The following is a 27750-nucleotide window of genomic DNA, read 5'->3' as shown; positions in this document are numbered from 1 at the left end:
CGATGGTCCCCAGCCTCTTCTCAGATCGTTATCAAAGCAAACTGGTACGAGGCGTGGAACGTTAATTCCAAGGGAACTTACATATTACACTACCGGTACATAAATCCTGGACCCCTTCCACGTGGAGGGGATAGAGAAAAAGGACAGCGATACGCGCGTCGATTTAAAAAGACGCGATCTCATTCGGGCCGCTAACGGGCGGCGATTATTCGGATCCAGCTGCGGAGGACGAGCAAACGGCAGGACAGCGCGAGCAGCGATCGTAATTTGTTTCCAGATCGTATCTTCAAAGTAGGCCCGCGTCGATAGGGGAGGAAGTATTCTCGCGGAACAAACGGTGGAACGTTCTCCAGATGGTTGCACAGGAAATCTAGAGATTCGCGGAAGAATTCCAAAATACGATCCTTGAACGATCCTGTAATCGACAAAGACAGAACGATCATTAATCGAAACTGTATCCTTTTGTCTTTGATTAATCTGTCGTTCGAGATGTCGAAATCGCTGCCTTAAGAAACCAATCGCTGTATCTGAAAATCCGCCATGCTGCTGCCTATCCAGAAAGAGATCCTGAAAAGAAGTGGAAATAAATTCGCAATAAAACTGTCCACGAGGCGGTGGACCAGGCAGGCTTGAGCGTGTATGGCCTTTTCGCGAACGAAGCAGCAGGATCAGGACCACGGTCCTGTATCGTATATCGCACATATCGCATCGAAGGATCGGTGTAAGCCGGTAGCAGTCAGTTCTCTCCCCGAGTCCGAAGGCAGCAGCAGCAGCAGCAGCAACACCACCGCCACACTCGATGCGCACAATTAATATCGGGCCGTATCTCTGATCTCTCATTATTACCTGGTGGTTGCCGGTGTGTGAGGGTGTAGCCATTCCCGCAGGAACGAGCCTCTCGAATGTTCAGCCACGGCTGTGTTGGTACCGGCTACCGTACACCCCGGGACACCAGAGTCGGCCATGCATCACCCTAACGAGCCGGGCATCGCGTGCCGATCTGTATTAAGGATTTATAATCCTCCGGACGCAGGAGAACTCCTAATGTCCTGGCTGAGCGGGAGATATTTGCCTATAGGCTCGCACGATCGCGCTGGACGTTTCCTTCGGCCACGGGGAATCACCGTGCGCCCCTCTTCAAACAAATAGGCACACCCACGAAGACTTTTTTATTCCTTTTCTACGATTTTTCGTGTTTCTCCCCCTTTTCGACTTTTTGCTCAGTGGCAGCGCAACGATATTCGATGAAGACGTCTTGCTCCTTCGAACAACGCAATATGAGATTCTTTCGTCGATCGAGTCGCTCGCAGGATCAACGCTCCCGAGATTGATCGTTCGATTTCCGAAGAATTAGACGCTGATACTAAAATTAAGATGTGGTCAGAAAATGGAGCGTGTCTCGGTTATTTGCCGCTTAACTAATTCGATTCGCCGTACGTAAGACGCTGGTTCGACGATATCGATTCGTAAGAGCGAAAAGGACGATGTCGATCATCAATGCCCTACAGACACATTGAGAAACGTCTTCCTCCTTCTCGAGTCTCGGAAAAAGGTTCTTCCGTCGATTCTTCCAACGTCAGGCGATTATTCGATCATCAATTTTTAGGAATGCAACGTACGATCTTCCGATATCCTGTAGAATCTGAAAACGCTCGGCTGGCTAGTACCTTCCGACAGGTAGACTGTCTCTGCCTAAACACATATTAATTAGACTCGCCGCCAGCAGGAAGACATAACTCGTTGAGGGATGAGTGAAGGATGACGTGGTCGCGGTGCAGTTTCCGAGTGTCGTGTTACGTCTAGGTGTGTGCCGTTTCCTCGGCTACCCCACTCGGTCTTGTGGGTCCGCGATCGAGGGGCCTGGTGGAGCAGGGAGGATCCGCGGGTGGCCCCAACCCGGCTACGGGATCGTAGGCACCGTACGTGGGCTCGGAAGAAACCGAGCACGACGCTACCGGCGCATTAATAACACTGGTAGCCGGTCATATGTTAAACGTCCACCCTGTTATGCACGCCGCTACTGCCACCGTCGGTGGGTCAGATCCACGGGAGGGGCAGGAAAAAGGAAGGGGGAGAGGGCAGGATGCCGTAGGTACGTTTTACCTACAGCGACGTGCTCCTCCGTGCAACGTGGTCGCGGTGCAGATCACTTTCTACATATCTACCTGCACCCCTCTTCCGCTTTGATTGCAGCCACTTTTTTCCATTTTCGTCGAGACTTTGACTAAAACTTTGTCATCCCTTCGCAGACCAGATATTTCGCTATACGAAGATCGCAGGCGAAGCACGCGATAAGTCACGTTCCTCGCTTCTCATGGGAAAGCAATTTTAGAGTTCAAACATGTTGTCCCGATTCCACGTCGAAACTTCTCTTCGCGTTCGATTCTTCGATTAAATGTTGAAATATATAAATATTTCAACCCCTTTGTGTATTTAATGAATATTAATAACATCGGTTATACGTAAACTTCTCTAAAATACATCGAACTAATAAAAAGAATATAGAACCAAGCTAATATTAGAATACAGAGTAATTAAAGTTTGCAACCGTAGATCGTGATTGTCTGTTCCAGGTACCGATACATGTGGAAGAGGTACGGTGATCAACATCCAAACATCTCTTCCTGGGATTCCTACTATTCGGAGAAATAAAAAACGAAGCCAAGGATACATCCGGTGTATTCGTTCTTCAACGTTGCAGTTGATACGGATGGCCAAGGACGTCTTACGAATTAATCAAACGGTGTTTGACCATCAACGTGTGATTAGTGTCGCTATTATTGTGATCCGTCCAACGAACGAGATCGACGAACAGTTATCATTACCGGGGGATCCACGATTATCATTATCAACGGCGCGGCAAACGAGAGCTGCCGGTTGAATAATTCATATGCCACTCACGACTCGTTCGTTTCTCTTTCTCTCTTCCACTCGCTTTTTTTTTCTTTTTCTTTTCGGTGGGTTCCGCGGCCGCAAATGAGAGAAAGTACGTACAAATGAGAGGCCCGAGACGTCGTGCCGTAGTGACTATACGCATCGTTATAAATCAACCATGTGCGAGGATAAATCGTGATGTTACCACGCTGTTTTGTCGTTCGTTCGCGTTTCCTCTCGCATTGTCTTTCCCGTTTTCCCTCATCATTCGCGAATCTCGCCGACTTTTTCGTCGAGATAACGACTCTCTCGATACGCGACGCCAAGCCAATTCCAAACAGCGACACTTAAAAAAGAAACAGACCGAGAAATTTGTTCTCGGTCATCTTTCTGTGACGTTCTTTGGATTATTTAAAAGGCCGACGCGTTTTTCCGTTCATAATAAATTTTATAAGCGTGAAAGAATTGTTGAATATCGACAAGAAGCAATTCTTAAAGAAATCGAGAATCTCTCTGTTCGTTAAAATAAGAGTGAGGTCAGAACGTAAAAATTCGAGGACCACGACGCGTTTAAGAAAAAAACTAGTAGCAACTGGGATCTTTCGAGAGGATGGCGTTAAAATAAATTGAAAATTGGAGAAGAAACAGGTAAAATCGGAGAGAACGTGCCTCTGACGGTTTATTTCTGTTCTACCTGCTGGCTTCTTCCCCTTTCTGACGTTTTCTCGTTAATTATTCCAAGCGTGCGCGTATGCCACTGGAATATACGCGATCGTAGATATACGCCCGCGTCTCTTGCGCAGCGTGACGCTCGTTCGTGAAACAGAGACGACTGCGCGGCGGAGGAAAAATCGCGATTTTGCGTAGATTGAGACGGTTGGGTGAATAAAGTATCGGCGAAACACGCTTGGTCTTGATTTATTCTCCCCGAGATCCCTTTGGCCTCGACCATTTGCTGTAATTCCCAAGATTTTGAAGACTTTAACCGGAGGAAGGTCTTTCGAAGAGGAGAAAATATTCTCTCCAAGGTAAGTTAGTAATTCGAAGATGCCTAGCTCGGTGTCGGAACTGTCTTAGGCGTGAGCGGGTCAGAAATAATTAATAGTCACGGTCGAATCGCATTTTGGAAGAACGGTGGACATTCCTGGACCCCCCGAGCTCCTTGGATCCAGCAACATAAATAACGGAAGACGGAACCCGCGGTGGGTCCTCACGCACCAGGAGGAGTCCTTAAAATCCGACGTGCTCCTCCCTCGATTAATTGCAGCAGATCCCTCCCCGCCACGATTAACTTCGCCATATTTCCTGGCATTCCTGATACGGTGCGTTCTGTTCCGATTGTGCCTCGTTCGTTTTATATTTTTTTACTTTCATCCCTTTTTCCTTTCTCTTTTTTTTTTTTTTTTTTTTTTTGTCTAATAATCGTACATTAAACTATGCAATAATGCAATAACAAGGAGGTAAAGAGAAAATATCACGATACAGACTATAAATTGGATATAAAATTGATATCAAACAGACACAGAAACGCATGGAGCGCGCAGAGCAAATGTTATTTTTCACCTGACATTGGTAGCATTATCATAGAAGGGGGACAGCTTCCAAGAATTGCCGGAAGTATCGTCGAATGTACCGATGTCTCGGCGTTCTTTGCAGCTGAATGGAGAGCGGAAGTCGGTAAATTTATGTCTGGAATTCGTTTACATGCACGCGCATCCGTTTGGTCGTTTCGAACAGATAAGGAGGAAACCAGAAAGGAAGCTGTCTGCTGACAATAGGAAATTCCATAACGTTTCTCGAAATATTTATCGCGAAACAAAGCAAGATATCACGTATTTTCAATTTAGAGAAAGAATCCTATTTCATCGGAGTTTTTTTGCAAGTAATTTTCAAAGAATTCCGATACCAACTACTCTGCCGGTTGTTCCTTAGGAATTTTTCAATATTGTCGTAACATTTCGGTGCAGCAACGAAGCGGATGAGTGCGTGGAAAGTCCGTGTACCAACAGGCGGAAATAAATCGTCGGTGGTTAATAAGCTGACGCGTTGTCTTTCTGATTTATGTAGCCCGACGCCTCCTCTTCGGCCAGTAAATTGCTACACGCATATATGCGTGTACGGCCGGCGTAAACGCGTCCTGTAAGGACAACACGGCGGGGGACATGCGGAACGTGATCAGGACACCGGTATCCTGGAAGCTGTTACGTTGACACGATCCGGTTAGCATCGTAAATAACGGTAGATCGATATCTGATATAAACGTGTATACGTAGCGATGACAGTTTTTGATTTAAGGAAATTCTGTCGCACCAATTAACCGTACGCCAATCGTTTATTTCTCGAGCTTCTTCGTTCCGCTGCTTTCTACTGGTTTATTAATAGTTGTTCGATTCGCCATATCTGACAGCGAAATCTATGACTGTATTTGAACGAAATTTCTCCGAATTTCGCGTACGCGTTCCATTCCGATTGTAAATACTTTAACCGCGAACAACAGAGAGACTTTGATTATTAAAACCGATTAACAGACTGGATCGATTATGGGACATTAATGGGACATTTGGAAATGGATCTTTGTAAGAAAAATTGTAATATAAAAATAGAAATGATCTTCTATCGTATGAAAACCGTAGATTTGAATCTATATCGACGATTATACTTGTTAAACCAAAGGAAATAAGAAGATCAACCGGCCTACTCTTCGAACACACAGCGTAATCTATTTTAACCCGGCGCAGACAATCGTTAACCGTGAAATTAATAACTCTCCATATTTCACGGTTTTATCTACACATCCCCCATTTATTAGCTGTGCAAGAAGTCACGGGGTGCATCAGAGGTTAATCAACTTAACGAGTTTGTTGATGGACTACCCCGGTGGACTTCGATAAGTTCGCTAATGGCTCGCACGATGCTCCTTCGCCACGGTCAATTAAGTCTATAGAAACGTTTCCGTATCTTTGAGTCTACGGCAGACTATCTCCGAAGACTTTCCAAGGGTCTACGAAGCCCTACATTAATTGCTTAATTGGCAGTAGCCGAGGATAAGAGTTATCGAGAAGCAACTCTAAAATAGACATCGCTAAAATTATAACAAAAGTCCACGTGTACGAAAAACAGAACCAACACGAACGAGCCTCGATGTTTGCTACGATCGGTTCAACGATCGACATCCGGGACGTTCTTAAACCAAGAATCCTTACCTTTAATTCTCTATTTGACAATAGCCAAAAACAAGAATTACGAGTAACCTATCCAAAAATAGACACAGCTAGTATCGTATGAAAATTTCGTGAATACGAAACAGAGCAAACAACGAGATCTGATCGCAGTGTATCGATCGTACCATTGATATTCGAGGCCATGAGCCAGCAGACGCGGTGATCAGGCTGGTTCCTCACTGGCACCGAGTCGAAGGTGTCGATAATTGCTTAATTGACGGCGGTCGTCGATAACCATCGGCTGCGAATGGTAACTATAATAAGGTAAGACTCAGGAAATAAAGCGAGAAAGACGTAACCATGAGAACGAAAAGAAGGGATCCACGTCGTCGTATCGATGGCCCCAAAGAGACGAGGTGCGTACACGGCTGACGTGTCTTTTCTCCAAGTGAACAAGGCCTCGTTGTGGAAAGGTGTCTAGAGCAAAGAACCTCGAGATCTCTTTCCTTTTCTTCCCTCTTATTCCGAGTTCCTCGTAGCCTTCGACGTCGATGTCCTTCTTCCCGTTCCTCTCCATCTGTTCTTAGTCGTTCTCCATCTACGTCCTTTCTCGTGTTCCTCGTCTTCCTCGTAGTCGTTATCGTTCACCTTCGTTCTTCGCCGCGCCTCCTCGCTGTATCTGGAGGGGCAACCAGAGAAGAGATATTAGAGATGCCAGATAGCTTTATTAAAGGTGAGACGATGCCAACGAGTCGGTCGCTTTGATCACACGAATTATCGTGACTCCTCCACTCCGTCCTTTGCCTCGCGACGTAACCGCGTCGTGGTCCTATTCGTTTTCTAGCTTGTTTCGTCCAGAAACACGCCGAGTAGGCCTGATTATTTCACGCTGCCTTTTCTTAAGCTCCGAGTACTCGCTTTGACTTCTTGCTTCCATTATCGATGTTCAGATAATCTCGTTATTAGATCACGCGCGTATTTACAAGCACACGGTCGAGATTTCGACTCGTCTTCGAGCGACGTTAGAATTTTGATCGTGGTAACGGAGCGTGATCGCGTATCATCCAATATAATTCATTTACATCCTCGTTCATGGGTATCGAATCAATGGAAAATCACTTATCACATGAAATAAAGATAAATTTAAAAAACAGTACCATCATCTTCCCCCGCTTTTTAATTTATGGAATTCACCAATTTGTCTTCTGACTAATATTCAATCTGCCAATAATACTGTCGACAATTTGCCGTAACAAAATGAATTCTCTTCTTCTCTTCTTCCGGCCCTTTCCCTTCTGTGATTCCAGTTAGCGAGGTTCGATTTTGGATGCTCTCACAGCAGCAAACAGCCAGCGATCAGACTTGAGAACGATCAATGTAAGTGGAATACTTTCTTCGAAAATGTTCGATGATGATTTCGACAGCCTCGCAGCACCGTCAGTAACACTGAAGCGTCCTTAAACCGAGAACGATCCACTCGAGCGTCTAAACACTTAAATCGTTTTTTGCCACTCGGAGCGTTCCTAATTTAATCGGAGGCGTGTCCGGAGATCTGATCGTGGTATTTATGTCCACGCACCATTGTCCGCGCGTCATCGCCATTACGGATATCGCCTATAACGTTCACCTCACGTTCATGTCCGTCTGGGTGTCAGAATCCTCGACGAAATTAGATCCGCTCCGTTTCACGTGTTTTCGTCCTCCTTCCCGGCCGCGGTTAATTATGCCACGTTATCGCGCTAAACCTGTTCGCCTGATACGTAATCCTGCTTTCGTCTAATATTATCAGTCACACGCCAGATCCTACGAAGTCGCGATTGAAACTCTTCGCGGAGCTCAAAGTCGCATGGAATAGATTAACGAGCCCAGTGGACTTCGATACGGTCTATCTGTTTGCATATCGTTCGCGAACACGTTCGTGAAATACAGTTTCCCGAGTTCGTTAACAGTAACAGTCTTCGCAGCACGTGGTAGACGTACGCGTAAATTGAGGAATTTTCTGAAAGAAGAATCCGTAAGAGAATACGATGAAACGAGTGATTTTTAATTTTAATATAAATACTATCGTTCGAATGGATAATCGAAAACTACAGAAAGAAACGTGATAAACGCGTATCACTTTGCGACTGAAGGAGAAATATTTTGACAGAAACTAGCCAGAAATGAGAAGAAGCTGTTAAATAGATCGTTTCGTAGCAAGCAAAGATGTAACAGTGGAGTCACATAACATTTCCAAAATGAAATTTCACGCTTCCCTTAACTCCTTTGCTTTTCGTTCTCAACTCCCTAATGTTTTTTTCTCGGTCCCCTTTCCACCTCCTCTACGACCGCGTTTCCATCCCTTGTCTTCTCGACGATGCCGCGCACCGATCGTTTCGTGGCTCGAATTGTGCTGCCTCGCCTCGCGGTCTGACAGCCGGCACGTCATTACACGATGACTCGACGATCGTGAGATACGTCGAGAAACAGAGACCAAGCGCGAAGAAAGAGAAAGATCGACCGGGAAAGGAAGGAGGAGAGCGAATGATAGGTATGGCATGCACGAAGTTCGGTTCCTTCGAGACTGCAGAGGAGAAGGAACTCGAAAAACGTACGTCGTAAGCGTGATACCTGAGGAGCGTTCAGGAAGAACGCCCTTTACAGCGTTCGTGTGTCAATAAGATTATCGCGCAATTAATGCACGATCACGAGACGAGGAGACACAATTAATGTCCCTTGCAGCGAAGTACGCTCTTTTTCTTCGACTTTCTTTCGTGTCGTTCGATGACATCAATGTTTTGACGTCTTATTAACCAGCCCTTTTAAAACGTTCCTGATCATCTCGTAAACGTATTTTACTACGGTAGAACGGTAGGACAGCGAGAGCAGAAAAATCGTTAGCCAAGACGTTAGAAACGCAGATCGAATTAAAGCTAAACTGATCATTTCACCGACCTAACTTGTGATATCCTCTGGTATTCTTACATTGCATAGATTTTACAATGAAATTGTTAATATATGGAAACTTCTTACCTTCGTTATCATATAAAATATCAAGTCAAATGATCTTTCCATGGGTACTCGAGTTTTTCGAATTTTAATTTTATGTTAATTTATTTAACGTGTCGCCAGCTTTGTCTTTGTTTTCCAATAAAGGTAATTATTTTACGAAGCGATATGAAACACGCGCTAATGCAATTTCTTTACATAAAAATGAAAAAGAATAGTTGGACGTGTAATTCGAAGCGTCCAAAGAATTTTATTTCGTTTACGAGAGGCAGTGTACAAGTGATCGTGCGGAGTCATCGGCTACCTGGCTGAAACTTCGCACGGAGCCAGCCACGAGGTGCGAAGCAGGTAAGCCAATCAAAACATCTTATTAGGAAAACAAAATGAGAAGAGGCAAAGGATAAGAAATATCCACGACGTAACCTCCTGTTATTCGAAAGGATTTTCTACGAATAAATCGTCGAATATATTGAAAAAAAAGCTTCAATTGCGAAAGTGCTGTTCGAGTAACAGACAGAAGGGAAACTTTGTGATTTCGTGTTTTCCCCCAGACATTTTCCAATGATAATTACGAGTCGAAGTAATCAACGATCAACGCTTCTCAAAGTTCTTTTTGCACGTTGAGGAGCAGACGTGGCTGACATGGAAACTTGGCGAATGATAGCGAAAACTGCTGAGACCTGTTAATCGACGAAACTTTGAGGAACTGCAGAAACTGCGACGAACAGCATCAGAAGATAAGACAGCTGGACATTTTCGTGAATTAATTACATCGCTGATGAGAACCCGATGCCCTCTAGGTATTAATCATTGACGCTTCGTCTTATCGCCTGTTTCTTCAGACGCGTGCGCTTTTAAATAAAAAAGACGATCGGAGAACAGAAGAAGAGGCGAATATAGCCGTTGTAAAATCTTCTTTAGAAAGTTTCACCGATATAAGTTCCTGCTTGGGCGTGTCGTAATTTACAGCCGGCGTTATCGATACCCGTGACTTGTACGTTAATTCCTGGACGTAGGAACTGGGAAAAATTCCGCGAAAGATACGAATTAAATCCTCGAGAGTTCGGGAAAGTTTGCGAACTGCCCTCGGGACGATCGAAGCGAGAGGAATCATACGAAAAACCAGCAACGTGGAATGTTGAAAAATAACGAAAATGGAGTCGCGTGGGAAACGGGACGAGGAACAGAGCTGAAAGATCCTGAAACGATCCGGGAAGAGAACATCTGTGAAAGAAGCTGGAAGAGGAAGAAGGAAGAAGAGTGGTGGCAGAGGCCGCGTTACTCGATGAAACTGGAGGCAGTTTGCTACATCCAGCAGGTTCGTATTTTCTCTCTTCTTGCGAACGTTACTAATTAATTACTGTGATTAATCAGAAAAGTTCGTAATTAGAAAGTTTCTTGGCGAAATTAAAATGGCGGGGAGTGACGGAGCGAATAGTCTCGAGCTGCTTGCTGCTCTGCCCTCCGGGCTACCGTGGTCCAAGACCAACATCGCGAGAGTTTCCAATAAACTCATTAATTAAGGTGGATCGCCTCGCAGCGTTCGCAAGGAAAAGGGCGAGGATGTGGAACATGATAAAAAGGATCGGGGATCGGTTCGCAATGGATGTCTCGAGCTTGTTCGCGTTCGCCAACGACTCTGTTTATTTTTAACAACTTTGCTCTAGACTCGAGTACTCTACGAACTTTCTTCCATGTTATCATTATTCTTATTGAAAGCATCGAGACTAAGAACGATGTTCTGTTCCGCACCTTTGTAACACCTTTGTAATTACCTATTTTTTCATCGTATATTAATAATAATATAAATAATGGCAACAATACTAATTATATCAGTAACATACTTCGACAGAGTTAATTAAATACAAATACCAAAAAAAGCAGAGGTAAATTACTATATGCATGTAATGCGGAATTAGTATCGAGCTATAGCTCAAAGGACGTATCCTAGGATTTTCGTCTGATTTTTTAAATAAAATGATAAACTGCCAAAAAAATGTGGCAGATAACGGAAGGAATAATTGGAGCAATGTTACAATAACTTTGAAGAACGAGCAGTGACGAAATAGGGAAGGAAAGGATAACTGATGATCGATCTAGCTTGGCAGAAAAATTCTTTCGAAGCTTCAGAATTTTGTTAAAAACGACTCGAGCTCGAACATATAGCGTCGCAACGACCGCATATTCTTTGTTCGTTTATTTATTTACTCACGTGTGAAAGGATGTCGTGGTTAAACAGAAGCGTTCTCGTGACACGCGAGAGTCTCCACCTCGGTCATTGCTTTTGCACCGGCAGGGAATTCGGTGGTTAAACGTAGTCACGCGATTTTCAGCCCTTGGCGACGTTCGAACCGCTTAGATGAACCGGATGTTAATTCAAAAGTTTCTTCGATAAATTAGAAAGAAGAAGAAAAAATCAATTAACAATTGCAAAGAGTGTGAAAGAGATACCGAAGAGCAGAACGGTTCATTCGTCCTAATTAGTCGTTCTATAGCGTTTCGAAATTCACCTTTTATTTTCTCCATGATCCGCGTTAAAATCTCTGCGCTCTGTTCACCATCGACTTTATCAAAAATGTTTGAATAGACGAATTTGAAAGTTAGCGTAGGCGGATACAAAGAGTGGAAATGCAAATGCAGCTTGTCACCGTGCAACAGGCCAGTTGGCTGCCTCTGATAGCTCGTATCGTTCTGACCAGCCAAGTCGGCTCCCATTCTTTTCCTTCTGTCGCGTCATTTTCCCAGGATTTTCAGTCGTTGCGCGTTACAACGCGCGTTTCATTAAATAATATCAGAAACGACACGGAAACAGGTCCCTTTCGATTAAAAAGAATGCACGCGTCTACCATCGATCCAGTAGCATCGATATTAGAAAACGATCGACATAGATAGACTTCTAATGTTATTTTCCTGTAGTTTTCGATTAATGCGATAAAAAATAGAGAAGATAGAAGTAAGTGACAATTTAGGTGAAACGTAGTTTATCATACGTTATCTTCATCACGAGTCGAAGAAGATCAAGTGGAGCGTGCAAGATTGATCTTTCGATTAGCTTTTGCATTGACAGATCGGTTTCGTGGAGGCTGTTGGATCATTTTTTAAGTTGATCCTGGCGACCATGCAGGAGGGTGCAATGAAATCACGTCGCACCCCTAGAGGGACATACGAACGGAGTTGTCTCTCGATCCACCCTTCATCGCTGCCACCCTTCTGACCGCAGATTGAAATTCTTAGGCTCTCCACCGACCGCGACTAGGGTCCAAACGAACTCGTTTACCCTTCGAGATTTCGTTATTTAGCATCGCGAATCCACCAGCCGTGGCTGGACGCTAATACCATCTGACTTGGTTTGTACTCACCCCGTTACAAGGGTAATTAAATTTTTCGCATGCAATCACGGACAAATAAAGTATATACAGAGTCCTCTAACTTCGATTCTCTAATAATAATAGCGAGGGAACCTGTTGTATCGTTCAGCGCGTTGTATGAATTTTCGGATAGATCAATGGACGAAGAGCACAGAGAAAGAACCTTTTCGCGAATCCATTTTTCTTAATTTCTTAATTTCGAACAACCAAAGATAAGATTCGCAAATATAAGTTTCTCGAAAGTAGGGCGAATATTATTTTCTTATGGATGCTCGTCTATTTGAAACGATGATAAAGTAACCGTAGAGGACTATGCAAGCAACTCGATATGACAAGTTGCCTAATGAAGACGACTTAATCGGAAACCGGATTTTCAGACGCGATGAAACTTACAGGCGGCTACATCGGTCAACTTCAGCAGATGAAAGGTGTAGATTAAGAAAGTCGTATTTTTTCGACGAAAATACCTTGGCTGATGTTCTTCGACGAAGCGAGGAAGATCGAAAAACGAAAGAAAGAGTGGCATTTTCGAAGACAAGAATGTTACGCGAGCGGAAAAGAGATTCGGCCACTTTCCTTCCATTTTGCTTCTCCCGATTGCATAGTTACTTTTGTTCGCTGTACACGTTGTTGCGCGAATGATTTGCGGGGCCACCGGCGCGTTTTAATTTTGGGATATTGGTAGCATTAAGCCCGTGAATACGCCTGATAGTCGGTCTCTGGTACGCGCTCCTCTCATCCACAGGGTGTGTACGAAATATGCTTTCACGGAAGCCACGCAAGTTCCCGGAAAATCCGAATGAACGTCAGATTAAAACTGTCGCGGGAAGCGTTCGCTGCTCCACACCTTTCTCATCGCGGGAAGCATTTGTAGCCGCTTTGTGTTCACGGGTTTGTGAAACGCGAATGAATTCACATTGCCATTGTGTTTTCCATTAAAGCAGTCTGGCCAAGGAATGGAATTAACACGACTTCTGCAAATAGAAAGTATAATAAGACGCTTGATATTAGTATTTTGGAAAATGAGAAGGAAATTTTACGCACGTTCGTTCGATGGACGTTGCAAGTTTTCTAGACACCCCGTGTATAGATTATAGTAGGTCGTAGTTCGGGAACGTATCTGCCCCTCGTGCGACGAGATTTCATTCGGGGCTTGGGCTGAGATCTTTTAATTTGAGGCCAAATTCCTCTCGAGGATGAAATGCGGGGAACCGCCGAAGTGGTCGTATTGCAAGAAGGGTGGCACGTCTGATGGTTGTTTGCTACCCAACCCTGTGCACCGTTCGAATTCTAAAACACCCCTGTTTATGGGAGCTTTCTTCGTCGATACCGCTGGTTTTGATCTCGTTCAAGCTTTTCCTCTGCGGATCTATGTCGTACGTACTTCCAGGCCACCATTTTCGTCGTTCTCGACCGACAGTGGACCACACGAATCGCTATCGGAGGTTTAAAATTGTTACGTCATGATAATATTGGTGCTGCTGGATATAAGTCAATTAACGAAACACCTCAGTTTAACGTAATTAATATTAGTTTGCACAACTGATACTTTTTTAATATTTAGGAGAGTGACAAAAGCACATATTTTGTCGTTAAAATCAAACGAAGAGGCAATTTTAATGCGAGATTGCGTAAAAAGATATTCAATTTTAAAATTATTTTTCTGCAAGATGCAGATGATGTAGTTCGACGTGTTTTTTTTTTTACCTATGATCCGCAATTCGGATTCTGAATATTTTTATTTATATTACGTCGATTTTCAGCTCGCTGTATCTGTATATATTTCTGTTACGCCAATTAAAAGCAACGCTTTAACTACAGATTCACGGGCGTTACGTGTTAAAATACAGAAATTACAAATATCGGGGTAGAAACTACCGAGAGGCCAGTGCGAGCGTCGGTGTCCTTAAAATAAGTATCGATAAACGTCGCGGTAAAATAGAAAGTAAAATCCTTTCGACCGCATTCCTGGAGGCCTGGTGCGAGCAGAGGAAAGAAAAATATGAGAAGAGGTCCTCATAGGTGGCCCCGTGGCCTCACACTTTGCCAGCATCGCCTACGACTTCGCTTACACTCCTGCAGGTGCGTTAAGACTCGTAATATATTGCGCCAAGCCAGCCGCTTTTTGGCATAATGAAATAACGAACACTCTGTATTCCTCCATTTCGTTTCTCGTCCCGATCTTAACGACGCAAAGTTAATAAGACTCTGACCAACTTTCGACCAACGCAACTTGTACGATGGAATTCGGCAATTCTAATGAAAAGCACGGTTTAAAGACGAAAACTGCTAATCGAGCAAGAAGATATTACAGCTATAGAAGGGTTAAAATGTGACGCAAAGACAATATAAGCATGTGCTACTTCTTACAGTATTCAAATAGGATTACTCGAGTCAGTAGGATATGTTGTTATTTTATGTTTTAGAGGTAGGATCGCGTTAGTTATTATTATGTTATATAGATAATAAATCCACACTTCTCGAGGCAGAAAGAACTTTATTGCACACACTTAGAAGGGTCACAAACGAATGAAAGAAAAAAAGCAAGAGGGGTCCTAAAACTATCGATCAGGTCTATCGACCGTGTCTAGGAACAACTTCTAGTTACTTCTTTTGTAACTAGCCGTCAGCATATAGATGGCGAGCGAGAACTCACGTTGTTATTTTCAACAGGATATTTCGGTCAAGCAACAAGCAATTTATAATTCGTCAAATTCACTTATGAACAATTGTTGTGCGATTTACCTTTCGAATATATATTTGGATCGACAGCCATGGCTTTTTCTCAGGACATTACCTCTACTCGTCAAAAGCTAAGAAGCCAAACGTATTTCTTAGTTGTATTACCGTAATTATTTGCATAGACGCAATCACTTTGAAATTATCGTCCACTATCGAAAAGAATCCGCAATTTTTTCTTACAGTTTTCTTACGCGACACTGAAAGATACGAACATGCACACAACGTACAAAATATGCAAAATATATAAAATATCCAAGCGAAGGTGAAGCTCGAATTTTAAGACGAGCCGACTCAAACAACTCTAGCATACGTTAGTGTGGAAAGAAAAGACACGCGGAATATTGCACGTGTCATTGTCGAATAAAGTTTCGACACCGACTACTGGTTTCGAACAAAGATCCTTCGCTGCGAATTTGTAAACAGAGGCGGCTCGCTGAAAAAGGTGGCTGCTCGTTCTCGAACGGTTGAATGCATATTATGTTCGTACGTCGTGCTTTTCGCGCGATTTTCTTCCCATCTATCCGCCAGCTCCACCTTCTCTTTCTTTTTATTTCCGCTACTACAAGACCAATTCGTTGAGTAAACTTTTCTTTCGTCGCAGAAGTGAATGTGCTTTGGTGTAATCAACGAGGTGAAATTTATCGAGCAACATCACAAGATAATTCACGCGCCACATTCCAGCCCCGCGGGATAAAAAAGAAGAGGATGGGAGGTCCTCTTAATTATGTTCCTGGTTAAACGACCGGTTGGTTACGCCCCGTTCGAGATACTCGGACCCACATGCCGATTTACCAGAAACATTTAGCAACTTTGATACTGCTCTTAACAAACGTAACCATTTCGATTCTAGTTCTAAGTAAAACCACGATTATGCGAATTAATCGTAACGCACCGTTTGGGTAATCGAATTTCTCGGATAATCGAATAATTTTTCTTTCGTATAAAACGAGATCATTTACCTTGAAATACTTAACAAACAGTTACCGGGATACGCGAGTACTTTTCAAACGTTTCGATATAATTTTCTGACGACTGTTCAAGTTCAGGTAATTTTTTGTAAATCTTCTGAACTTTATGAACAACGCGTGTAATAGCGACGTACGCGTGGCCAAAGCGGACAAATTTCGCGGAATTTCATAACTCGAGATCTCGTGCTCGAATGTTTGCTCCAGATGGGAGGAGGCACTGGTGTTTTCAAGATCTAATATAACGCGTATGCATTAATTTTCTCGTCACGTTAAGCAGAGAATGCATAAGTAAAGAGCTTATGGAGCTCGCCCACACGCCGCCCACCGAAACCCATGTAAAAGTCAAGCACTCTACACACGTTATGGATGTTAAGTGGTTCGTCAATTGATACCGAATAACAGATGCTACTTGTGTTCTTTTCTGAAAATACTGCCAGACAAACCCTCCGAGATATTTAATATTGTAACGATAGCACAATGACGCCGGTATATACGTAATTCTTTTTTCTTTTTGAAATGCACGATCGTATCGAAAAATATACGTATAAAGAGGAACGAATCGAATCAGAAGCACGGTATCAACACGCAGCACGCTTTATCTCCCTGTCGTTGAAGAACCTATTTGGTGGACAGCCGAAGCAATAACGTAAATCCTAATGGAAATGCAAAGATTAATTAAGAATCCCATTCTGCTGTGTCCCCATGTGGGCGTCCCTAGGGAAGATCATCGGTTCGTCATTTTCTCTGTCTCCCTCTGTTTCCCCCTTGCCCCTGTCAAGCATTTAGGGTGAATTCACCTACTCTTTTTGTCGATGTCGAGCCGCGAATGACTACCAGCCAGCGATAATGAAAACCATTAGCTCTCCCTATAACGAGTCGTTCGAATACGATCTGTATTCTGTTAATTTTTCCCATTGAAAAAAAAACAAGCGTTTCTCTTCCGCGATAGCAAGACGAGCGAGTGGGACAAAGATTTCCTTCGCGAGGAATTCACGAAATAAATACGGGACGTTCGAGCGAAAATAAAAAAGCCTTTCTTCGTCGCACTTATCGCGGTCGCGTTAATTATGCCGTTAATTAAGCGGAGGAAACAATGCGTGCGACACGAGTGGCGTATCGTCGTAAATTACGACGTAACCAATTGCATCGTAATAATAAACGTAAGCAACGAGCGTCAAAGTGCAAGGATCCTTGCAGCCCCGAAAATCTCGACAGAGAAAGGGTGTCGTACCGTCGAGATATCGCGATTCTCCACGTAATGAACGAGGGGGAGCTGAACGTGCGTGTATGCGTACACACGAGAACATCCTGCGACACGCGCTCCGCGTCAAAGGAAGCTGGAGAGCAGCCGGTCACCGACACAATGCGTGTCTCCTGGGACACGCTTATCTGAAATTACAACGTTACATACCTGCCCCTGGCTCCTAGACCCGCTAGAAACCCGCAAGCTTCTAGAACGATTACTCGGGATGCGTGAATCCGTTCAACGAAAAAGCCTTTGTGACGGGGACACGCGCTCTCCTACCGTTTAATCTCCTTCTGAATGCAAAACGCGCTGAAACGAAAATGTAGTTATTTAAGAAGGTTTTTAAGGGAAGGAGGAACGTGTACCGTAGAAAATCGATCTTTAGACGACAGGAAAATTCTAGCAAATTATAGCGTGGAATTTAAATTACAATAAGAGATAGGCGGCGAACGCGATGGTTGGAAATTTTTCTACCAAGAAACATTTGGAAAGGTGATCAAGTACAACGTGGAAAATCGATCTTTCGATGATACGAAAATTCTAACGAATTATCGAGATTGTAGCGTCAGGATGCACGAATCAGTCACTCAAGTTTCCTATTAATCGACTAATTTTAGTCTTCTCTTAGATGCGAGACAAACGAAATTTTTTAGTAGGAAATCTTGCAAAAGTAACGTCGAAAAGGAATTATAAAATGTGGATTTTCGGAAGTGATAAAAGTTCTGATGGATTATCAAAGTTTCAGGAAATTCACGATATGATAATGAACGGCGAACGTGACGAATAAATTTTAGCAAAAATTTCGGCGAGGCGCGATGAGAGTCGGGTTAGATTTTTTAGCATAGTTCACCACCGTCTCTGGTGGTGAAATAAAACGATTAAATACGACGCACAGTGGCTCGGTTCACTTAAATCGCGTTCGTTTCCCGCGCGTGTTTCGCACCGTGAAACTCGTTAAACGATCTCTCTGGCCGCCATGTTTGCATATTCAAGCGGTCCCGCTGAATGGTGTCGTCTCGCGTCCTTTTTATGCGCTTTTCCACATAATTTGTCAGCAGATGCGCAACGACTGTGTCCCTACCGTAGCAGTCGCGAATCGTCCGTGGAAAAATGTTAGGAAAATCAAAAGAACCACGCTTTTCAAAGTTTCTTCGTCGTTCGCCGGTGTAATCTCCGCGTTCCTGACCATTTTTCAGGCTCCCCCGGATGTTCCTCGTCTTTTCCAACCAGCTCCCTTGAATACCATCTTTAAGACACTTGCCTTCCTCATTAAATGCTCCGACACTCGTCGGCCGCGAGCAGAACCACGTTTTCACAGTGCGACTGGACCGTTTTGCAACGGCGGGAGGATATCCCTTAACCAGAAGTCTAGGTCCTTGAGAGATTTCTTCGCGTTAACGACTCGTTCGCGAAGGAGACGCGGCTGCAAGCAGCTTCAGGCCGGGAAAGAAAAAATAAATAAAAGCCTGAACTCATCCTCGTGGCGAACGCGTTAATATCGAGCCTTGTTAACGCGATAATTAACCCGTGACCGGTGACGCGGCACCGAGTGTCACCGAGTAATTAAATCGCAGCAATTTACAAGATGTAGCGTGGAATTGCCGTTCCGGCTGCCTTTTTCTCTCTTTCTGTTGCTCGAGCGAGGCGCGATGTAACGAAAAGTGGCTGCGGGAAGGAGACGAAAGTACCGGTAATAAGCGGTGGATCGATAAGAAGCGACGTAACACTCTCGCAGAAACGAGTAGCACAGGCCACTATTCTTCTTCGCGCGTTCTAATTGGGAATTAATCAATTTCCGATTGCAAAGTATGTTTGATAGGCTAATTGAATCGGCTGTCGGTCGCACCCGCTGAGTTATTAACGCCGTTTAACCGTCGACCAAAGTGAAACGCTGGCAGGAAAGAGACAGCTAAGAAATTCTGAGGTAACAACTTTCTAGATACCGACTGACCCTTTTTCTCAGCTCGAAAGGAACCGAATTCTTCGTTCTCTGTCCCTCTGTCGCTGGCGCGCACTCACCAACGAGAAACCATTATGCAAATGAAGAAGCACCTTTTCGAGAAAAGAATGCACGCGAAAGATGGAACGAGAGAAGAGAAACCGAGAGGGTTCGTCGAGGTTTATTTATATTCAGGCTGATTTCCAATTATCGAAGATACGAAGGAACGAGAGCACTGCCGGCAGCGTACGAACGAGAGGGACACGGGGAAGGTGCGTGATCAGGATTCATCTTTGCTGCTCGCATGTCCTGTCGCAGTTTGCTCTCTTGCCTTCTGTTCCTCTTTCGCGCCTGGATCGGTAGCTTCGGCTCGTCTTCTGGCTTTCTTCGTCGTCGCTTTGCCTTCCACTCTTCTCGTGCTAACGTCCGCCGGCTCCCCCACGAATATTTCGTAAAAAGGACGCGGCCGAACACGAGAAAAAACGGAAACGGTCGACGATGAACTCTTTCTCCGTCACGCGCGGATGAAAATTATCCTGCCTTTCAGTGACCGTTGATTTTTACCCGGCCATTAAAACGTTCGATAAGTCGGTCCTTTTCCTTTTTTTTTCAACCATCTCCAGCCTTTTTTTCCTGCCGTCCAAGGTTTTACTCCGTATGCCCGATCGAGTCCACTCGAACGAATTCGATCGTGTTTCCACCCCGCGTTCTGACGATCGAAGAATGAAGCGAATCCGAGGTTTCGCTTCGCCAAGAAAAATAATTTTACTCAATTTCGTCTTCTCCGAATATCGGTCCTTCGAATAAGAGGGCAGCGCTCCCTGACAATTCTCCGAAGTAAAGTGAAACGTTGGCGTCTCTTAACTTCGTTTTGACCAATTGTTACGGCGAGTAGCAAAGACTTACCCCGTCATCCCTTGGTGGATAAACGAGGCGCGTATCCTCGTAAAAGTAACGCCCCTCCCTGGCATACACACATACACACACACACATACATGCGCGCGCGGAAATACCTACAACAACCTGCTGGTCGTTCGAGTGAAAAGACCGCGTCGAGAGCCGCGGCGTTATTATCATACCTTCCCTTTTAATAGGAAACTTCGCGGACGGTTGGAAGGCTCGCTGAAGGGTGAAAGGGGTAAGCGATGCTCCCGGGGAAAGAAGCGAACCGCACAGCCATGCTGGAGAGAGATAAAAAATGCAAGACAACCGAACGAGCCCGATTCGAAGAAGCGAGATAGATTTCCGAGTAACGGATGGAGAAAGATAAGGAAAGATGAAGGAAGATAGAGAGGAACGAGGACTCTCTCGCGATTAATGAGCGGTGTTTGTTGTTAATTGCTGCCGCCATTAGGTTGGCATCTCCTCGCGAGTTTCCACCACCCCTAGCCTTCCTCTTCCTCTCTACGTCCCTGTCTTTCCTTTCTTTTTTCTATCTTCCCATCTTCTTCTCCTCGCCCTGTCACCCAGAGATAGTACATGGGAGCACGGTTATATAATAAATAGATATATACATATACACACGTATACAGGCGCAGATGCGATACTCTCTGTCCGTGCGTGTTCACGAATACCTCTGTACCATCGTGGATCGGTACATAATGCCATCTACCTATATACATTTTTTCCTCCTGTTTATATAGACTGCAAAGAGAGACAGACACATAGAAGCGTGCACACCTAAAACTCGCGGAGCTAAACCTACCACCGAGTCACCCTCCAGCGGCTCCTCGAAAGCGGAGCGCGCATGTTAATGATCGCCCGCCACGGCCTTTATCTTTTCCACCTCATTTGCGCGCCACGAGTGGGACCAGCGAGTTTGCGATTCGCTAGAAAAGAGAGAGAGAGAAGCAGGGAAAGGGGAAAGAAACGACGACGACGACTTCATCCCCCAACCACGCCGTTAAAATATTTGCTCGCACGAAGATCCGCGTGGCTGTGCCGAGAAAAGGTGTACGTGTATCGCGCGAGAAGTTCAGCTGGAGATGAGACTCGCCCCCTCCGCCGCCAACCTCCCATTTTTTTTGACTTCATCCCCTTTTTTCCGCCCGGCCACCAACCACCGGCGTTAGACTGAAGAGGGACTTGAACGAGAATCTTCTTACAGATACGATTCGCGCTCGTGTGGGTGAGTACGAGAGGGTTACGCGGTACACGGCTAGCTTTCTTCTGTTTCCTCTCTCTTTCTCGCCTGTCCCTTTCTACGACCTATTCTTCCTTGTCCCGTGCGTTCCCTTCTTTCGTACCTTTCATCGGACGCCACGCGGTTTTCCACTTCTTGCTTGGACGATGGCGCGATTTACGGAGAAATTAAGACGCGAGACCGACTAACGCGTGCTCGGGTTGCTTTTACGACTTTTACACCCGCCTTATTCCAACACCGCGTTCTCCACAGATTTAGTTATTATTTCACTTTGCAGCGTTATGTTAGAGAAGAAGCGTGACATCTCTCGTAATTTCAAACGATACATTTTATTATGGTTACGTAGTTTTTAGTCTGGAAGAGGTATCGATGGTATTCCTAAGAAGAAAATTGAGCAGACAAAGAGTAGGTGTAGGATAAAAGCATTATTAAGAACGACGGCGGCAACAGCTCGTAGCAACTTTCTCCTTCAACAACTAATGTGATAATTACTCAAGCGGAAGTAATAAAATTAATCTCGGTACCGCCTCGTCGCGTTTCCACCCTCTCTTTTCCCTCCCGGCAACCTCGCGACTCCTTTTAACCCACCGTTGAATTTTGGTGGCGCGGGATGGCTCTGCCCTCTTATAAATCAAAGCCAGTTTAGCTTTTAATAATTCGACGGAGGGGATGGTAGACCGGATAATATACGCCCCAACTTCTTCCTTTATTCTCGGCCAAGAAGAGTATCCCGTTAATATCCGCGGTGACAGTAATTCGTTTCGCGTTTTCGCGGGAAAACCAAGAAAGAATATAGCAAAATAAGGTGTTACTCGAGCCATCGAACTTTCCACATCTTCAACTTTACGCGGAATAACGAAACTTCGTTGTATATTACGAGACATTGGCAGTTTTTTTCATGTAATAACGTAAGAATGACAAAATATAATCCCGCAAGGAAACATATCGAGAACTAGGAAACAATTCGTATAATTCTACGGTTCGACGCACGTCTACGCTCTTCGACTGCAGTAACGAGGAAGAAAGATGTCTTTATACTTTACAGCGTGCCATGATTACAACGTAGTAGTATAGGAATTATAACCACAGGTGTCTAGTTATTTATTATTGTCTTACGGTATTTTCTACTAATCCGTTCTTTGTATTTCCCGAACAGTGAGTTACTCGGGAGTCGTACTAATCATTTAGATGAGTTAAAAAGCAGAGAAAAGTGCCGACGTTATACACGCTATTTATTCCATTTTCTATGTATTTACGCATCTCCTAGAGAATGTTGCGAAAGCAAGCGATCTGCCGTGAAAAATTGAACGTTACTCGTTTATCTAGCTAATGGAATTTACTTTGTTCGTGTGAGGCTGAATTTTTGATGAGGCTATCAGTTTTTGAACGATAAGAAATTTGATTTGAACGTAGAACGACAGCAACGATTTCGCGACTTCTTGGAAGAGATCGTGAGCTAAGTTTGTCCCCCGCGAGCGAAGGAAAGTCTGCGGGAACACTGGGTAGGTTGCTCTGGTGGGTTCTGGCCATCGAGTAAGTATCAGTAAATAATCGCGGCGGACGTTACATTACTCGGCGGAATTTATGATTCGGGCCCGTCCGGTCACGTTTGCCGGAGGGCTCCTCCTCGAAGACGCTCCGAAGGAGCAAAAAGAAACTCCAGCGAGAAAGAAAAAGATGGCCGGTAGAGAGAGGTATCCCGAAACGGGACAAGGAGGAAAAAAGGTCGAGGTGATGATAAAATCCTGGAAGGAGGTGCAACGAGTAAGAGACAGCCCCTGAAACACGGGCCAATTTGCCACGCTGCGTTTGCCAGGCTAAATATTACGCGAGTTTACACAGGTCGTGTATCTGGGACACGAAATCGATTCCTGTTGAGTGAGAGTCGTGGCTATTAGCTTATTTCTATTATATGCATATGTATAATAAAAGTCTGTCTGCGATTTAGCGTTCAAAATACTCCGATCTCTTGAAACTTCTTAAAATTGTGGAGCATCTAAATGAAAGAGGAATTAATAAGGGAAAGCATATCGAACTTTCGTTTCGTAATCGCAATACGAATTCGATAGAATTCAGCGATGTAAAAATGAAACCAAAAATGAAATTTTGTTTCTTAAACAAATTAACGATGTTTCGTATTGTACGACGAGCTTGACTATTCTATACGAAAATTTCGCGAGGAGAAGATGAGATTAGAAAACGTAAGAGAAACGAAAGAAGAATTTAGAGAGGAAGGGAAAAAAATTGAACAGCTAAAGTCTCATGCACGACCGCCCTTTTAAACACCTCGCAAGCCAATTTGCCACGGCGTGTCCACGAGGTGATAAACGCTAGGCGGATTCGAGTGTAAACTCTAGCTTGTATCACGATTCAGCAGCACGAACGAGTCTTTAACGAGTATCATCCGGTTGAATGAAATTGGAAAAAACGAGATCGCAGAACCGGTTGCCCTAAGATTTCGAAGCTTCTGGAAAAAAAGAATGAACCGGCAGGAAACAGTGACACGCGATTCGGGGAGAGGAACGTTGCAATTCGTAACAATGTATTCTTTCGTTTCTGCGAAAAAATTAGCCAAGACAATCGCATAATGCTACAGCAAACTTCTTTGCCCCGTTTTCTCTTACCCCGCGCGAGTTCTCCGTACAAAATTTCAACGCGTTTTAAATACGCAGTACTTTATTATTGTTGTTTGTTATTAGTAAATTCTATAATAATATGAAAACGCAATACTTCTTTTTTTCAAATAAAGCTTTAACCGCGCTTGGATATTTCAACACATCATATACTTGATCAAACTCTGCTTCTTGCCAATTTCCTAATTTTCCCAATGACATAAATAGCGATGAACAAGTGATTAAGTTACATCCGAAGAACGGTATTTGCAACCTCGTCGTTTTTTCCTTATTTTTTAATTTATGGAGTTTACCAGCATGGTTTTCAAACGACTCGTACGGTAATGAAAAAATCGAAAAAAAAGAAAATATCATTATGTGAGAGAATTTTTGTCGAGGCAGGTCTCGAATTAGGCGGTAACGCGTGAATAAAAATACACTGACGAGCGGCGATTGGCAAAGCGGTCGCGAACTAACCACCTATGGGGGGATTAATTTAATACCTGAGTAAAATCAATCAACGAGAATTGATGTTGGTTGGAAGAGTGGGTGCCGAACGACCTGCAGTCGGCTGACCAAACTGTACAAGCTGAGGGGGAGAGAAGAACGGAAAGAAGGCAGTATTTGCTTTGCGACGTAGCGGGGCCCGTAATCAGTGTAAATCAGGGGACACGTAAATCACACCCTCTGCGGTAAGAGCCTCTCTAACGGGTGGTGTAACGTATGGTAGGAAATAAGTGATCGTACACGAACGGCAATTTGGAGATGCTTCTGTAATACTTGTCCGTGTTATCGTACTTGGACACGAGCCATATTCATACATTTATTCTTTTCCTTCGTTCTCGAATAATTTTTGCTTACCACTGGATCTACGAATGACGATAGCGATTTACAATAGGTAATTTTAACACGTCGTTAAATTGAAGGTAAAAGAAACGAGTAACTACCTATATTTGATATACAAGACCGAGGTTGTTGTTCCTTTGCGACTATGAAATCAATCGGTTTAAAGCTTCCATGGTAAGGGCGGCGATTAAGAGAAGTATAATAAACAACGACGTATACTCGTATTTTTGGGTACACGGGTACGTGATTCACGTCGGCGGCTTGTGTGGTCGTCGGTACCGCCCCCGATTGCTTCCCAACCCCCATGTAAGAGGAAGAGAAGCGAAACGAGAGGTTCGTACCACCTGTTAATCATAACCGATTAAATTATTAATATTCGGATAATTACACCGCCTACGATGGACCATTAATATATTTTTGTTAGTCGTTCATCGATCGAGATTGTTATAATTCCAGGACGAATATCTAATTTAGAGTCAGAGGGAACATTTCGAACGAAATTTTGGTGTCGTTCGATCTAAAAGTTCTCGATTCAGGCTTGCTGGAATATTGGATGCACTCGCTCAGGTACTCGTATTTTCCCTCACATCGACGCATACGTGCGCATAAAGCACGTGTGCCTTCGTGACTACACGGTCGAGCACGTTCGAGAATCGGTCGGTAGAGAGAGATCCGTCGATTGCAAATCCGTAAATCATCGGCAGGAAGAGGCGTTTACGCGCAAACGAATTAATTGAAAAGGCACCTCGTCGTCCTCTTTCTACCTTTCTCCCTTTCCCTCCCTATTCGGCCCTTTTACCTTCTTCTGCTTTCACCCTTCGCTCCACTCGATCTTCTCCATTTCTATCGTATTCTTCTCCTCCCTCTCTGTTTATCTTCCCTCCGTGTATTTACAGACCGATACACGGGGATCGAGGAACAGCAGTGTTACTTGCCTGTCGTCGAAACAACGTACAATCGACCGTTCATTATGATTGTAGCGTAACTACGATACTTTCCGATTAAATTACCATTTCGTTTGTATTTCGTCATTTCGACTGTGTCCGACCAAATGCATTTAAAATAGCGACAGAGTAAGAGAGAGAAAGGAGATGCGCCATAATTGCTCACACGGGATCCCTGGTTGATCCTGCACGATGAAATTCGAATCGGGGAACGATCCTTTCTCCAGTGTTGATCCCTCTTCGCCGGCCTTCTTTACGATACTGCTTCGTCTTTCTCCGTTCCTCGCGAAACCCACAGTGTCGGACTATCTATCTTCTTCGGGTTCCAGTCCGGTCAGATACACAATATCTCGATACCTTATCACCCACATGATTTCTGGTTCGTCTACGTTCAAGAAACACACGCGCGCGTCTTCTCTTGTATCTTGACGTATTTGCTTCTTCTTCCTCACACCTCTACGATCGACCAAATACGATCTCTCACCTTCTCTCTTGCTTCTCGCTTACCATCTCAATAACGCGAATGGCCCCGGCGCCTCGAAATCCCGCCGAGATAACCTTTATTGTAATTACAATAAGGCATTATGCGCGCCCAAGATCCAAGCGGGTCGGAGGTCATACACTGGCTTGCCTTTTTCGAGGCTCTTCTTACAATCATCTCTGTATCTGTGACACGTTTTATTTTTCTTTTTGAAACGTCATTTTAGACGTACCAGATTCAATCACGCGGGAAATTCTTTTACAAAAATAAAACACAACGGTGCGATATTCTTGCGATAGCTTTTTTAATTCGAAGATCGACGTATTATTAAAGTTGCATTTTCAGATGTCATGGAGATGCACGTTAAAATCTAAAAATTAAAAGAAAGCCGAGGTCCACTCTGTCGAGTGCGCCGGATGTGAAACCGACACGAAATCATGCAGCATCGGACGTGCGAATTCCCAATTTCCTTGTCGGCAACCGTGCCGCGACCAAAAGGAAATGAAAAAATGTGGAGGAGAGAAATTTACATCCCGGGATTTCGTTTCACGTGTGATATGAAACTAAAAGGACCGGCACGCCACTGGAATTATTACGAACAATCATCATTATGTCCGAAGAGAGCGGAGTAATCTTCTGCTCCATCTGTTATGAGCCACGTGTGGTGACAGAAAAGGGGTGAAACGCGGCAAATTCTCAGATAAATCTTTCGCGTGTTCCAGAGAGAGCACCTCCGCCCTTTCCATTCAGATTTCTTTATTCGAATCTCAATTCAATTCTGATCACTTTCTCGGGTAGAATCGGATAAGAACGAAAACAAAAATACTCCCGTTAAACCTGACAGCGAAAAATTAATAATCTAATAGCAAGAAATTTGCACGTTTCGAAGAAGCGAATTACATCGAACGTATCGAAAGCTTCGCGTTCTTCGAATTCAAATTTCTGTGTTTAAACCTACATTTCATTTCCGTCATTTCCCTACGAAATTCTAAGAATAAGGGCAACTCGTAAGAATGATCAAAATTATAGGAGCGAGAACGAGAAAACATATTTCTCGCTCCTAATTTATAGGGATCAATGACTTAACGTCGAAAGACGTTCGAGAGAAATGAATACGTCGAATGTAGCAAAATCGTGGCAGAGCGAATCCTGGTGATATTATCGAGAAGGAGTGGCCGCTCGTATGCGCGTATCGCGTTTCATGGCACGGCCATCTTTATATATGCAGACGGGCCACGCGTGGAAGGTCTGCGGTAGGCGACATGTTCACTGGACATGACTTATTGCCTACAAGCGCCACTGTAAATCTCGGCGTTACAACGTCTGCTTCTGCCACCGAGAGGCGCAAGGGCGGCAACCGCACACCGAGACACATGGAGATCTTTTCAGAGATCTTTGGGGTCGTGTGCTCTTTTTTTCCACCCGCATTCAACTTGAA

The 27750-nt window shown here is 44.2% G+C and overlaps 1 protein-coding gene across 3 annotated transcripts in view; it reads left to right on the top strand.

Moving 5' to 3' along the window:
* The window catches only part of LOC100643013 (transcription factor Sox-2), a 359277-nt gene extending 355497 nt beyond the window's left edge, over positions 1 to 3780 (top strand). For 2 of the 3 annotated variants that reach the window (XR_007226092.1, XM_020866273.2), the window contains one exon: positions 2574 to 3780. Coding sequence is in view for 1 of the 3 variants with exons in the window: in XM_020866273.2 (XP_020721932.1) it covers positions 2574 to 2652 (79 nt within the window). In the remaining 2 variants the exon portion in view is untranslated. The remainder of the gene's footprint in view (positions 1 to 2573) is intronic. The other variant, XR_007226100.1, reaches the window with a different exon arrangement.
* The last annotated feature ends 23970 nt before the right edge of the window (positions 3781 to 27750 follow it).

Source organism: Bombus terrestris, chromosome 13 (genome assembly GCF_910591885.1).
Source record: "Bombus terrestris chromosome 13, iyBomTerr1.2, whole genome shotgun sequence".
NCBI lineage: Eukaryota > Metazoa > Arthropoda > Insecta > Hymenoptera > Apidae > Bombus > Bombus terrestris.
Note: the sequence above shows the minus strand (reverse complement) of the source record. Positions and strands in the feature narration are given on the sequence as shown.